Source organism: Cebus imitator, unplaced genomic scaffold (genome assembly GCF_001604975.1).
Source record: "Cebus imitator isolate Cc_AM_T3 unplaced genomic scaffold, Cebus_imitator-1.0 Scaffold536, whole genome shotgun sequence".
NCBI lineage: Eukaryota > Metazoa > Chordata > Mammalia > Primates > Cebidae > Cebus > Cebus imitator.
Window position 1 is genome coordinate 1,298,734 of NW_016107851.1, and position 13,277 is coordinate 1,312,010.

The following is a 13,277-nucleotide window of genomic DNA, read 5'->3' on the forward strand; positions in this document are numbered from 1 at the left end:
TATATATATAAATCTCAACAGAGAGAGAAAGAAAAAGAGAAGGCCCACATTTTAGAAAGTGATGTGATAACAGATGGGAGGGTTTTTGTTTGGTTTGGTTGGTTGGTTTTCTTTAATGTCTTTGCTTGGTCATTAAAGAAAGCAGCAGCAGTAGCTGGTAACCCCATCGGCCGATACTTCTTTTTGTACTCACCTTTGCACTCATCTTTGCAACCCAAAAGTCTAAGAAATACTGATTTGTAAATTCCAGTTAGACCCAAAATGGTAGCACTTTTCCCTTTTTTTTTTTTTTTTTTTGAGACAGAGTCTCACTCTGTCGCCCAGGCTGGAGTGCAGTGGCGTGATCTCGGCTCACTGCAACCTCTGCCTCCCGAGCGCCAGCGATTCTCCTGCCTCAGCCTCCCCAGTAGCTGGGACTACAGGAGTGCGCCACTATGCCCAGCTAATTTTTTTTGTATTTTTTAGTAGGGATGGGGTTTCGCCATACTGGCCAGGCTGGTCTCAAACTCCTGACCTGATGATTCGCCCACCTTGACTTCCCAAAGTGCTGGGGTTACAGGCATGAGCCACCGCCCCCAGCCCCACTTTTCTTTGTAACTTATTTTCTCCCAAACGCTCCGGCCTCCTGAGATTCCTCTTGAGTGCTTAGAAGAGTACCTGGCTTATCATAAGGGATAGATGAATTAGTCACTTTATTCTTGTGTATAGAATTTTTTTTGCATATCTTATTAGGATGGATCTGGAAGTAGAATTGCTAGCTCAAGAGCATTTCTATTAAAATTGAGACTCCCGTGACTCAGCTGTCTTCCTGAAAGACTATACTTGGAAGTATCCACTTCCTCACCTGCCCACCCCACCCCACCCCCATTTTCTGTTACATCCAACCAGGAAAACTGGGTAGACAGTGAGATAAAGAGGCACAGGAATTCCTGCTGGCTTGTGCCCTTCTGAGCTCAGAGTAGCCTACGTCTGAAAGATGGCTGCTCCCCACAGGGAGGTAGAGGAGGTGAGATGCAGAGGCTCACAGCCCCCTAACTCTCACAGGCACCCTGGGAGATATTGCCCAAGGCACAAGATTTTACATGCTGATGACCACATCTGGCCTGTCTAAAGCGGCCAGTTTTGCTTGAAAGATAAGCTTGACTTATTGCAGATTCCAACCCAGGGTGCCCCACCGTGGGCTGAGGCCAAGTCTAGATCTCTTCATCTTAACTGGCCACAGAAATAAAAAGCGCAGACTTGTGCTGAGGATGCCATTGTTCCCCTTCCTCCTTTACATTTAATGAGAAGAAGGAATGTGTTTCACCTTTCTGTAGGTAACACACTTGGTTCATTCCTTCCCAGCTCTCCATCCACGAGACGGATGACCCCCACGACAAGCGCTTCCTCCTGGTGATGAAGGGGGCCCCTGAGCGCATCCTACAGAAGTGCAGCACCATCATGATCAATGGCGAGGAGCACCCGCTGGACAAGAGCACTGCCAAGACCTTCCACACGGCCTATATGGAGCTGGGTGGTCTGGGCGAGCGTGTGCTGGGTGAGTGTGACGGCAGGCCCCTGCCCATCACCTGGTAGGCGCAGAGATGAGGCAGGCCCCTTGAGGACCTGTGACCTACCTGAGTGGCTGTGGCATCCACATGAAGCAGGTAAAGGAGAACATGATAAACAGGATGGGAACAAGGGGAGCACCAAGCAGGGTGGTGTGGCCTCCAGCGAAGCAAGTTCACGGAAGACTATGGAAGGAGGTTAAATTTCAAACTGAGCCTTAAGTGACTGCATCTGAGGAGAGATGGGGGAAAGTAACCAGGGCCCAGGGAACAGCACGGGCCAAGCACAGAAGCAGAATGGCATGGGGTGCACAGGGTGCTGCCGGCAGTTGAGACAGCACGGTCACAGAAATAGGGCTTGAGGGCTAGATTAGAGGTCATGAGATGGGGACCTTGAACACGCGGTGAGAAGCCAGGTTTCATCCTGCAGTCAGTCAGGAGCACCGAGGGCCGTGCCGCCAGAGTGAGCTGGACAGCACTGGGGCTGAGGAAGGATGCTCTCTGATGGCAGCAGGGACAGCAGAGACGCGCGTCTCCACAGGAGGCGGCTGCCCTTGCTCAGGAGAAAGAGATGGGAATTTGATTGGGGTGATAGGAATGTGAAGGGGGGATCAGGGGCCAGAGACTTCATAGAGGTAGAATTGGTAAGACTAAGAACAAATTAGAGGAGAATAGTCAATTTAAAAATGAGTAAGCTTCCTGTTTAGCAACTAGGAAGAGTGATGCCAGTGACGCAGATGAAGTGTCAGGAGGGAAAGAACCTTAGAAGTGCAGCCATGGTGGGAGGAGACCAAGGGGGGTGCCTGCAGTGCTGTCACAGAGGACCCTGTGTCTTGTCCGCACTGGGGCTGGTGGTGCCCCATCAGGACCACAGAATGATGAATTCAAGGAAACAGAAGCGCCGGGTGCGGTGGCTCAAGCCTGTAATCCCAGCACTTTGGGAGGCCGAGGCGGGTGGATCACGAGGTCAAGAGATCGAGACCATCCTGGTCAACATGGTGAAACCCCGTCTCTACTAAAAACAAAAAAAAATAAGCTGGGCATGGTGGCGCGTGCCTGTAGTCCCAGCTGCTCAGGAGGCTGAGGCAGGAGAATTGCTTGAACCCAGGAGGCGGAGGTTGCGGTGAGCCGAGATCGCGCGCCATTGCACTCCAGCCTGGGTAACAAGAGTGAAACTCCGTCTCCAAAAAAAAAAAAGGAAACAGACGATCCGGCTCATTAAGCAACATGAAAGTCCTTGCCAGTGTAGACGGAGTCTGTGGAATGTGTGTTTCTAAAGGCTATTTGAGTTGGCAAAGCGGATCAAACATAAATGAGATGGTAATGCTTCAGGCATGCAGTAACCCACAGCACCCCGTATTCTACTTAGGATCGATGCCCACCTGTGTTTGACCTGTCAAAGCCTGCTCTACTGACATTTGCAAAGCAGTGGGCCAGACTGAAAATAAATTGCATGTGAAAGCTCATCACACAATCTTGGAGATCCCACCAGACACAAGAGTCCCTTCCATCTCAGCCTATGAGGGGCTGAAGTCTTCCGAGAAGAGGATGGCTCGGCCCATTCCTGCTGGCCTTTCTCTTGGGCTTGTCTTGATCTAACACTGAACTTCGTGCTCCTCCATTGAAACCCCTTGTTCCTTCACATGCTGTTTTCTCTGCTGAAAATACTCTTCCCACCTCCACCCTCCCTTTTTTCCCTAGAAATCATCTGTGCTCCTCTCAAGGTTCAGCTCGCATGTGACCTCCTTAGGGAAGGTGTCTCCTGACCCTCCAGGCAGCTGAAGTGTGGCTCTGAGACATGCACTGTGCTTGATCCCTTTAACTCTGTGCCCCACTGAGCTTCAGAAGTTGAGGCTGTGCACGCTCAGTCTTTTTATGTCTAGATCTAGGCAATATAGCAAGATATATTTCTAGAACATACAGCCTAATGAGCACAGTGAATTGTATTTGGATGAAGTAATGGCTTTCCTAAAAAACTGCATTACGGAGTTGAAGAAATTAAATGATTCTGGCTTATCGTAATGTATTGGTAAAACAGTAAAGGACTGAGGTGTATCAGCATGTTTCTCTCTTATTTTTTTTTCATTTCCTATCCTTGACTGACTCCCTACTTCATCTGTATTACAGGTTTCTGTCATCTCTACCTGCCAGCAGATGAGTTTCCAGAAACCTACTCATTTGACATAGACACTATGAACTTTCCCACCTCCAACCTCTGTTTTGTGGGACTCTTGTCAATGATCGATCCCCCTCGGTCCACCGTGCCAGATGCAGTCACCAAATGCCGGAGTGCAGGGATCAAGGTGGGGATTATTTTCCCGGCTCAAGAAGTTCTCTCTTTATGGCGTGTTCCTTTCTAATAATCTTTGTCATAGGAGATGGTCAGTATTTAGGTGTCTTCAAGTAAATATCAGGATTCCTATTTTTATTTCTAGTTTCACTGTGCTAAGGTTACTGAAAGTGTTCTGCAAAAACAAAATGATTGTGTCTGTGTGGAATAAGCCACATATACAGTAAGTGCAATGAGAAGAATCTCCTAGTGCCTTGAAGTGGCCATATCTTGCCCTGGACCATGATAAATACGAAAAGGCTTTATTACTCAATCTTGAGGTTCAACCCCCATAATCTATGTTCATCATTACTACATTAAGACTGTTGAAACAATGTGGGTTGCCCCAAGTAGACACTCACCAGCCCTTTCACAAATAAAGTGGCATCAAAGCGGAAGGGGGTCCCCTCATGTCAGAGGAGGAAGTGCATGAAGCCTAGGAGCAAGGGCAGACCCAATGGGATTAGTGTGTCCTCCAAAGACAGTTGTCTTGTAGATCCAGAGCTGCCACTGTAATCACCAACACATTCTCCCAGGGCGCTATGGAGTAGGCAATACTGAGCCATCCCCACTTTGACCAACCGAGTTCTTTATTGTCCATGGGCCTTCTCGTTGTCTGTGCTCTAGGTTATTATGGTTACAGGCGATCATCCCATCACAGCCAAAGCTATCGCCAAGAGTGTGGGTATCATTTCAGCCAACAGCGAGACAGTGGAAGACATTGCACATCGCCTCAACATCCCTGTGGAGCAAGTTAACCAACGGTAAGCACAGGAGCAGCACAGCAAAAACTCCAGTTCATGCCCATGGGGCCCCAGTGGTTCTAAAGAGCTGCACTACTTGGAACAAATCAGCTTTCTACCATCACAGTGATGGTAGGCTAGTTTGAGCTATAATTTGCATATCCATGTAGTCACTCTAATTTCACTGGGCAGCTAGTATGTGCCAGGCCCAGTATTAATACCATGAAATGAACCTTTATGTGTTCCTTGTTTGAAATTTCAAAATCCAGTGTGCCCTAGGCACAAAACCGATGTGCCCAATTTAGAATAAGAAAAACTGAAACGAAGGGTTTGTGTGAAATTACTTGCCATAGATGCAGTTGCATAATTTGGAATAGTAAGAAGCCTGTGGGCTGTTTCATGCACCCCCCCAACCTTAGTAAGCATCTTGGATATCTATCTACCCAGTTTTATAGTGTGTAGCTATGTAAACACACTCTTCTTTTTTGTTTGGGAATAAATGGAATGGAAGCTTCCTGAGGAAAGTCTTTTCTTGTTTCTCCTAATTATTTTAATCATGTTTATCCTTAGTCTTTTAATTATGTTCATCCACCTGTTCATTCACTCAATTATTTATTCTTTCAACAATTATTTTTTGCGTGCCGACTGTATACCAGGCAAGACTTGGAACTACAGTAACAAAGCGAACAATACTATCTATACCCTTGGGGATCTTCCCCTCAAGCCAAGGAGACAGACTGAAAGCTAACAATAATGTGGTCGTTATAATGAAGGAGAAACCCAGGGCCAGGGAGCTGGGCGTGCAGGAGAGTGGCCCAGACTGTGCGTGGTCTCTGTGAGTCAGAATCCAAATTCTCAGGTTGAGAAGACATGTTCATTAGCTGGGTTATGCTTTCACGCTTGTGGGGAGACAAGAGAAAGACCAGGCCGGGCGCGGTGGCTCAAGCCTGTAATCCCAGCACTTTGGGAGGCCGAGGTGGGTGGATCACGAGGTCAAGAGATCGAGACCATCCTGGTCAATATGGTGAAACCCCGTCTCTACTAAAACTACAAAAAATTAACTGGGCATGGTGGCGCGTGCCTGTAGTCCCAGCTACTCAGGAGGCTGAGGCAGGAGAATTGCTTGAACCCAGGAGGCGGAGGTTGCGGTGAGCCGAGATCGCGCCATTGCACTCCAGCCTGGGTAACAAGAGTGAAACTCCGTCTCCAAAAAAAAAAAAAAAAAGAGAAAAACCAATGCATCTCTTCAGGTTCCCCAAGCACTTAGGCCTTTTAGGGACACACAGCTGTCAGGTTGTAACAAATTATCAAGTCGGACAACCAGCAGGGTTGGGTCCCGCCTCTGGGCACGGCAACAGTACCTGAAGCCTAAAGTCTTACAATGCTTTTTGCTATACATAACATCTCTCTGTGAAAACAAGTTTGGGGATTGTTTATTTGTTTGGTTTTGTAAAATAATCGGATTATACGTTTTTTCACTTTCAAATTTAAAAAATAAAACTTTTTTTTGAGACGGAGTCTCACTCTGTCTTGCAGGCTGGAGTGCAGTGATGAGATCTCAGCTCAATGCAACCTTCGCCTCCCGGGTTCAAGCAATTCTCCTGCCTCAGCCTCCCGAGTAGCTGGGACCACAGGCATGTGCCACCACGCCTGGCTAATTTTAAAACATTTTTTGTAGAGATGGGGGCTCTCACTCCTTTGCCTAGGCTGATCTTGAACTCTTGGCCTCAAGTGATCCTCTTGACTCAGCCTCCCAAAGTGCTGGGATTACAGGCATGAACTACTGGGTCTGGCCCTGAACAGGCAGTTTTTAAGCCTCCTTTTACTTGTGAAGTAAAGCGTTATTCCAGGAAGTGCCACCTGTCACCTGTTCTAGTAAGGATAAGGCTACCTGGTTTTTTATTCCTATTGTTATATGGCACCAGGAAATGGTGTGACTTTTTAGCCTCAGTTTGCCCTCTTAAAATGGAGACTAAAGTGCTCCCAGGACTCATAACTCCTGTCACCTCGCTGGAGCATTAGGTATCAAGGACACTGGGTTCCAGGTCAAGTCAGACAGGCTTCAGCCAGCATCCTGCCTGGAACAGTACTTCAGCCTAAGGTCTGCCCTTGGGCCTCACTCAGTTTCTTCTGGCCCTTCTAGGGATGCCAAGGCCGCTGTAGTGACCGGCATGGAGCTGAAGGACATGAGCTCGGAACAGCTGGATGAGATCTTAGCCAACTACCAGGAGATTGTCTTTGCCCGGACATCCCCCCAGCAGAAGCTGATCATTGTGGAGGGCTGTCAGAGGCAGGTGGGTGGCCGGCAGTGCCCAGAGGACTGACAGGCCCATCACTCCACGGGCAAGTGCAGAGGTCTGGATCTCACATCAGGCTGTGGTGCCTTTGAAACCTCAGGAGAGAGTTCTTGGCTCATCCTCATCACCTGACCTCTCCACCCTCTCGGGTGGGCTGGCCCCTGTCCCCCTTTGAGACCCCCAACACATGTTCCCCGAAAGGCTCACTCCAGCTCTCTGTGGTAGGGGTGAGTAAAAAAAGATTTAATGCAAAGATATAAAACAAAAAATATGAAGACATAATATATAAAACACCTGCATGTTAGGTTTCCTCATTTGCACACACCTTGTTTGGTGCTCCTTGTTCCTGCAGCTAAGATTCCTCATCTTTATCATTTCCCGTAAACGGGCCCTTTAGTTCAGCCATAATGGTCCTCGAAGCCTCAAGAAAAAGGGAGGCCACACTGCTCTTGCCAGGCCTGCTCACTCCACTGTCTCCCTGGGTCCCCCGCCACAGGATGCCGTTGTTGCTGTGACAGGGGATGGAGTTAATGACTCCCCGGCTCTGAAGAAGGCAGACATTGGGATTGCCATGGGGATAGCAGGTTCTGACGCAGCCAAAAATGCAGCCGACATGGTCTTGCTGGACGACAACTTCGCATCCATTGTCACAGGGGTGGAGGAAGGTGAGTGAGTCTCAGTGGGTCTTCCCGAGGGCCGGGGTTGTCTGGGGGACTAGAAGCAGGTTCTGAAGGAGAAACCTCTCTGCCTAGGTCGCCTGATCTTTGACAACCTCAAGAAGACAATTGCTTACACCCTGACCAAGAACATTGCTGAGCTGTGCCCCTTTCTGATCTACATCATCGCCGGGCTCCCCCTGCCCATTGGCACCATCACCATCCTGTTCATTGACTTAGGGACAGACATTGTAAGTGACTCTGAGGGAACAGGGTGTGATGCCCACCCCAGGGGAGGTCAGGTTCAAGGGCCGGGATGGACTAAGTCAATGCTTCTTGGTTTCCAGGTGATGGGGCCTGTAGCTCTGCATTTCTCACATGTTCCCAGGTTGTGCCCATTCTGCCGGTCCACATTGCACACCTCAAAGCAAGGGACCAGGGGCATCTGCCAAATGTTCGGAAATTAAATCACTCTATAGTGAGCTTTTTTTTCTTGAGACAGAGTTTCACTCTCATCACCCAGGCTAGAGTACACGGGTGCTATCTTGGCTCACTGCAACCTCCGCCCCCTGGGCTCAAGTGACTCTTCCACCTCAGCCTCCCAAGTAGTTGGGACTACAGACCTGTGCCACCACACCTGGCTGATTTTTGTATTTTTAGTAGAGATGGGGTTTCGCCATGTTGCCCAGGCTGGTCTCAAACTCTTGGCCTCAAGTGATCCACCCACTGTGGCCTCCCAAAGTGCTGGGATTACAGGTATGAGCCACTGCACCTGACCTATAGCAAGCTTTTCAAGACATGAGTCTTCATCCAAAAAAAAAAAAAAAAAATCCATTGGTCAGTTTCACCCTATGTGCCTCCCTTTTCTTTTGGTAAGATGAAGCTGTCACTCAGATTCATCACCCAAATAACCACTGGGGCCCAGTGAATAAAGTAATAATCCCACAGCCACCCCTTATTAAGTAAGAGAGTCTGACCTGGGAGCCCTTTACCTAAACAGAGTAAGAAGTAGCAGTTATGAAGACTTTATAAAGCCTTGCCCTACAGGAATGTCACCTAAACTGTCCCCTTTTCCAGTATCCATTTAAAGAAAGCCCCATGAAAGCTGCCCATGTGGCTGTGGCTTACGTGGGCAAGCAGGGAAAGCAACAAACAGCAAGCTCGATTCTCAGCAGGAAACTGGCTCTTCAAATTGCCGCATTCCCCTCTCTCGATTTCTACAATACCCAGGTAATCCCTAATTCCTAGAGAGACTGGAGATGTCTTTCCCTTTGAGGGGTATTCATGTCCCCAAAGTTAGTGGATCATTTTCCAAGCCCTTCGCATTTGCCTGCTTTGCCCTGCTGCGGTGCTTCTCCAAGCATGGTGCAGGCATCACCTGGGAACACATTAGAATGCACACTCTGGGCCTCTGGTGGACACCTGTAGCCCCAGCTACTTCAGAGGCCAATGCAGGAGGATCGCTACAGCTCAGGAGTTTGAGTCAGGACTGGGCAACATAGAGAACGTGTCTCTTAAAAAATAAAAATTAAACAAAACATTAAATAAAATAAAAAATGTTATTCCAGATAACTGGGCTAGAAATCATGGAAATAGGTTATACACTCATTGTAAGTAAGGAAGAGAGGGAGGGAGGAAGGCAAACTTTTTGGCCCCAGCCCAGTTCTCCTGAATTGGGAAGTCTGGAGGTGGGGCGCAGTGATCCATCTTTTAGCAGATCCTCCCAACTGGAGGGGGAGGGCGGCACAAGAAAGCCTCCCTGTAGGGAAAGAGTGTTTTATAACCAGCATTGTTCAGAACTGCCGTCACTGGGTGATTAAAAAGCAGCTGATTTTTAAAGGCACTGTTCTTAAATTCCTGTATCGACAACACGCCCCTCTACTGCCTACAGCCTGGATGGGCCAGCTGCATGCCCCCACCCACCATCCAGCCGGGGCCCCACCCACCCCAACCCCCCTCCCCCGTGGGTAGAGCAGAGCATCCTGGGGTTACACCTCACCAACCTCTTCCCTTCTAGATCCCCTCCATCGCCTTGGCATACGAGAAGGCAGAGAGTGACATCATGAACAGGAAGCCTCGCCACAAGAAGAAGGACAGGCTGGTGAACAAGCAACTCGCCGTGTACTCATACCTGCACATTGGTACGACCAGGGCACGTCCTCTTCGTCACACCAGGGCCTGCCCTGAGAATTGAATTCACTGGAGTCCAGGGCACAGCCAGAAAGTGTGGTTTTCCTGTGCGTGCCTGGGTTGGGGAGGAAGGGGGAACCAAGAGGAGACAGGATGAGGCAGTTCCCTGGGGCCGTCATAGAACCTGTGTCCTATCCCTTGTTCTTTCAGGCCTCATGCAAGCCCTGGGAGCTTTCCTTGTGTATTTCACCGTCTATGCGCAGGAGGGCTTTCTGCCCCACACTCTCATTAACTTGCGGGTAGAATGGGAGAATGACAACGTGAATGATTTGGAAGATCACTATGGGCAGGAATGGGTGAGTGCCGGGAGCCCTGCCTCAGAGTCCCCTGATTCTCCCCATGCTCACTGACTGGCCCAGACTTACACAGAACCTCTATGTCCCTGAACAGCCTGGGAGAGCTTCAATTGCCCCCTTGCTGACGCGTGCTTGGCCTTTGCTGGGTCTCAGAACATAGCCTCCTCTTTCAGTCTAGATGCCAACAGGTCCCTTTTTTTACTTTAGCTTTGCCATTGGTATAGAAGAGTGACCAGCCCAGCGACACCCACAGTGGGGCCAAATAAATTTACATCTTTCAGGCTGGGTGCAGTGGCTCATGCCTGTAATGCCAGCACTTTGGGAGGCTGAGGTGGGAGGATACTTGAGCCCAGAAGTTTGAGACCAACCTGGCCAACATAGTGAGAGCCTGTCTGTATTAAAAATAATAGTAATGATAATTTTTTAAAAATTAAAATTTTCCTTACTCACCTGGTTCAAGACAGAAAAATGCTTCCTTCCAAACACTAGGAGGTAGTCCAGTCTCAGTCTGGGTGAGGTAGGGAGAGACCATAAAGCTGTAGAGAAGTTTACTGAAATATCCTAGAAGTTTTTCTTTTGGCCCCACGGTCTCTTCCTTCTCTGCCTTTTAATAGACAAGGTACCAGAGGGAATACCTAGAATGGACTGGCTACACGGCTTTCTTTGTTGGCATCCTGGTCCAGCAAATAGCAGATCTGATCATCAGGAAAACCCGGAGGAATTCCATCTTCCAGCAGGGTCTCTTCAGGTACTGCCCGTGCCCGGCCTCCTGGGGCAGCCCTGGGCCTGCTGTACAAGGAGGACGATGGTTTGTTATTCACAAGACGGAGCTCTGGCCACAGCTGTAACCCCAGAGGCATTGACTGTGCTGGGGGCATGGTCCTCTGGGTGTATGATCACGAAGCCACAAGAATCCCAAGTCTGTCTGCTTTTGTGTGTCTTGCAGAAATAAAGTCATCTGGGTGGGGATCGCCTCACAGATCATCATCGGGCTGATCCTGTCCTATGGCCTCGGAAGTGTCACAGCGCTGAGTTTCACCATGCTCAGGTGAGTTCACCCTCAGCAGCATGGAGGAAAGAGCCAGGCTCTGCTTTGAGCTGTCGCAGCCTAAATAAACCTAAGAATTCCCAAGGTTCTTCCCCCGAGTCTTTCAGAAGTGGTCAAACGGATCCCATGCTCTATGAGCCCAAAGTTTTGATCTGCATTTCCTAGAAGTGGAAATGAGTTTTCCAGACCTCAGCAACCCGCCTTCATCCTCATCCAACAGGTTGCTTCAAAGGCAGACATTGCTTCTAGCAGTCACAGTGCAGGTTAAACAAGGAGCTTTCCAGCTTTAGGTTGTGGGGCCTCATGGATTTGTTGTTCTTTGCAGTAAAACAGGAAAAATGAACAAGAAGCCCCATTGTTGTTGGGGGGTGGCTGGGCTATCCCTGTAGATGAGTCAGGGCTCACCCTCCACCCCTCTGCTTCCAGGGCTCAGTACTGGTTTGTGGCTGTGCCGCACGCCATCCTGATCTGGGTGTATGATGAGGTGCGGAAGCTCTTCATCAGGCTCTACCCTGGAAGTGAGTAGTCTGTGACTTCAGAGGCTCTGTTTACCCACTTCAACAGACTCTCCATTTCTGATGTACTTTTTTCTATCTCTACAGGCTGGTGGGATAAGAACATGTACTATTAAGACCACCTTGCTTCCCAAGTCTCCCAGCAGCACATTGGGGTGTGCTTGTTCATCTTCTGACCATTCGTTGGGAGATTCCCAGCATCAAAACTCATACAAGAGGAAATTTTCATGCAGAAAACTGTATGCAGGATACTCACTGATGTTTTGTACTTTAAAACTGAAATTCAACTCTTGATATATGATTTTCACTTCTATCTCCATCTCCTCATTTAAAAATACGTACATTTCAAGGTAATGGTATAGGGAAGAATGTGTTTATATGTATATGAAGCTCCTTGATGTTGATAGTCTTGTGTAACCCAGGCATCTACTGGGATCTGCCTTAAGATCTAGCTAGGATTGCTCAGAACTTCTTTCTATGCCCTATTAAAGGCTCAGTGACCACCCTAAGATTTCCGCAACTCCCTTGAGAAGGCATGTTTTCATGGTCTCCTTGCTCAGAAAAGGCTAACTCAGCCCAGGGTCTGCAGGAGAAGGAAGTGGTGGCAGGTTCACATCACAGCAGCACGCATGACCTCGGCTTTGATTCTTTTGACTCTGAGACATCCTTCTTGAAGACGTCTGCCACCTGGCCATGATAGTTTCCCTGGCAACGTCACCCTGTCCCACCTCTGGTCACCTCCCCAGCCCTTTATGCCCCTGTCGCCCTCCACCCCTACGTCAGCTCCTCCAAAACTGAGCTCCCAGTTCATTTTGCATATCCTAATTCAAAATGCTCAGCTAATCCAAGGAGGCTTTCTTCGCTAGGATTCAACCGATTCAACCCCTGTAGAGAGCTATTGTGGTTTCATTAGTAATATTTATTTCTTGTAAAACAGTTGCCAGGTGCTCTCCAACAATAGTATTTTGTCAGTCATGTTTCATGTTTTAACTTAGGTGTATTCATGTGTGACACACCCATATTGACAGGCCTGGAAAGGCCTCATTTTTAAGTAAAAGATGTTTTATAAACCCAGGTTTAATTGTGGTGTTCTAATTGATTCATGTTTTTCCAAAATGAAGAGCATAGGACAAAAAAAAATAAGATGTGATTTCTTATTTTCTTTTTCTTCCTCCTTCTGGTCATTTTACTTATCTGTGGAAGATCTGGAAATGTAGGATTTTTCTTTTGAACTCTTCCTCATGGCCCCAGGGCTCCAGCCTGGGCCTCTGATGTGCCCATGATTCTTGTTCAGGTGCCTGAGGGCCTGTCTTTCTGCAGCAGCACTCGAGAGAAAGTGGTTTCCACAGCCTTTCCATCAACTGCACATGCCGCACTAACTAATTTGACAGAACCCAAGAGTTATGTTTGGTTAAACTTTCTTCATTCAGTGGCCTGCCCCGTCACCTCCATTACAGCCTTTCACCCCCGGGGCATCTGGGGTTATGGCTCTAGGTTGGCATCTCTGGGATGGGAAAAGGCAGCCTTAGAGTCACCATGCTCTTGGGGACACATGGAGAACCAGGAAAGAGGGAAGGAGACTCTCCTTGTAACTTCATGTATATAGATTCCAATGTGTATTGTGTGCAGCCATGTAAGCTAAACTAATGTTGCTGT

General features: G+C 48.5%; 1 protein-coding gene across 1 annotated transcript in view; it reads left to right on the top strand.

The window, feature by feature from the left end:
- ATP12A (ATPase H+/K+ transporting non-gastric alpha2 subunit) overlaps positions 1-12,761 on the top strand; it is a 41,079-nt gene extending 28,318 nt beyond the window's left edge. The window contains exons 12-23 of the mRNA XM_017514733.2: positions 1,345-1,537; positions 3,675-3,850; positions 4,504-4,640; positions 6,763-6,913; positions 7,413-7,581; positions 7,669-7,823; positions 9,590-9,713; positions 9,913-10,058; positions 10,673-10,806; positions 11,005-11,106; positions 11,533-11,624; positions 11,709-12,761. Coding sequence (XP_017370222.1) covers positions 1,345-1,537; positions 3,675-3,850; positions 4,504-4,640; positions 6,763-6,913; positions 7,413-7,581; positions 7,669-7,823; positions 9,590-9,713; positions 9,913-10,058; positions 10,673-10,806; positions 11,005-11,106; positions 11,533-11,624; positions 11,709-11,737 — 1,608 coding nt within the window. The 3' untranslated portion in view covers positions 11,738-12,761. The remainder of the gene's footprint in view (positions 1-1,344; positions 1,538-3,674; positions 3,851-4,503; positions 4,641-6,762; positions 6,914-7,412; positions 7,582-7,668; positions 7,824-9,589; positions 9,714-9,912; positions 10,059-10,672; positions 10,807-11,004; positions 11,107-11,532; positions 11,625-11,708) is intronic.
- The last annotated feature ends 516 nt before the right edge of the window (positions 12,762-13,277 follow it).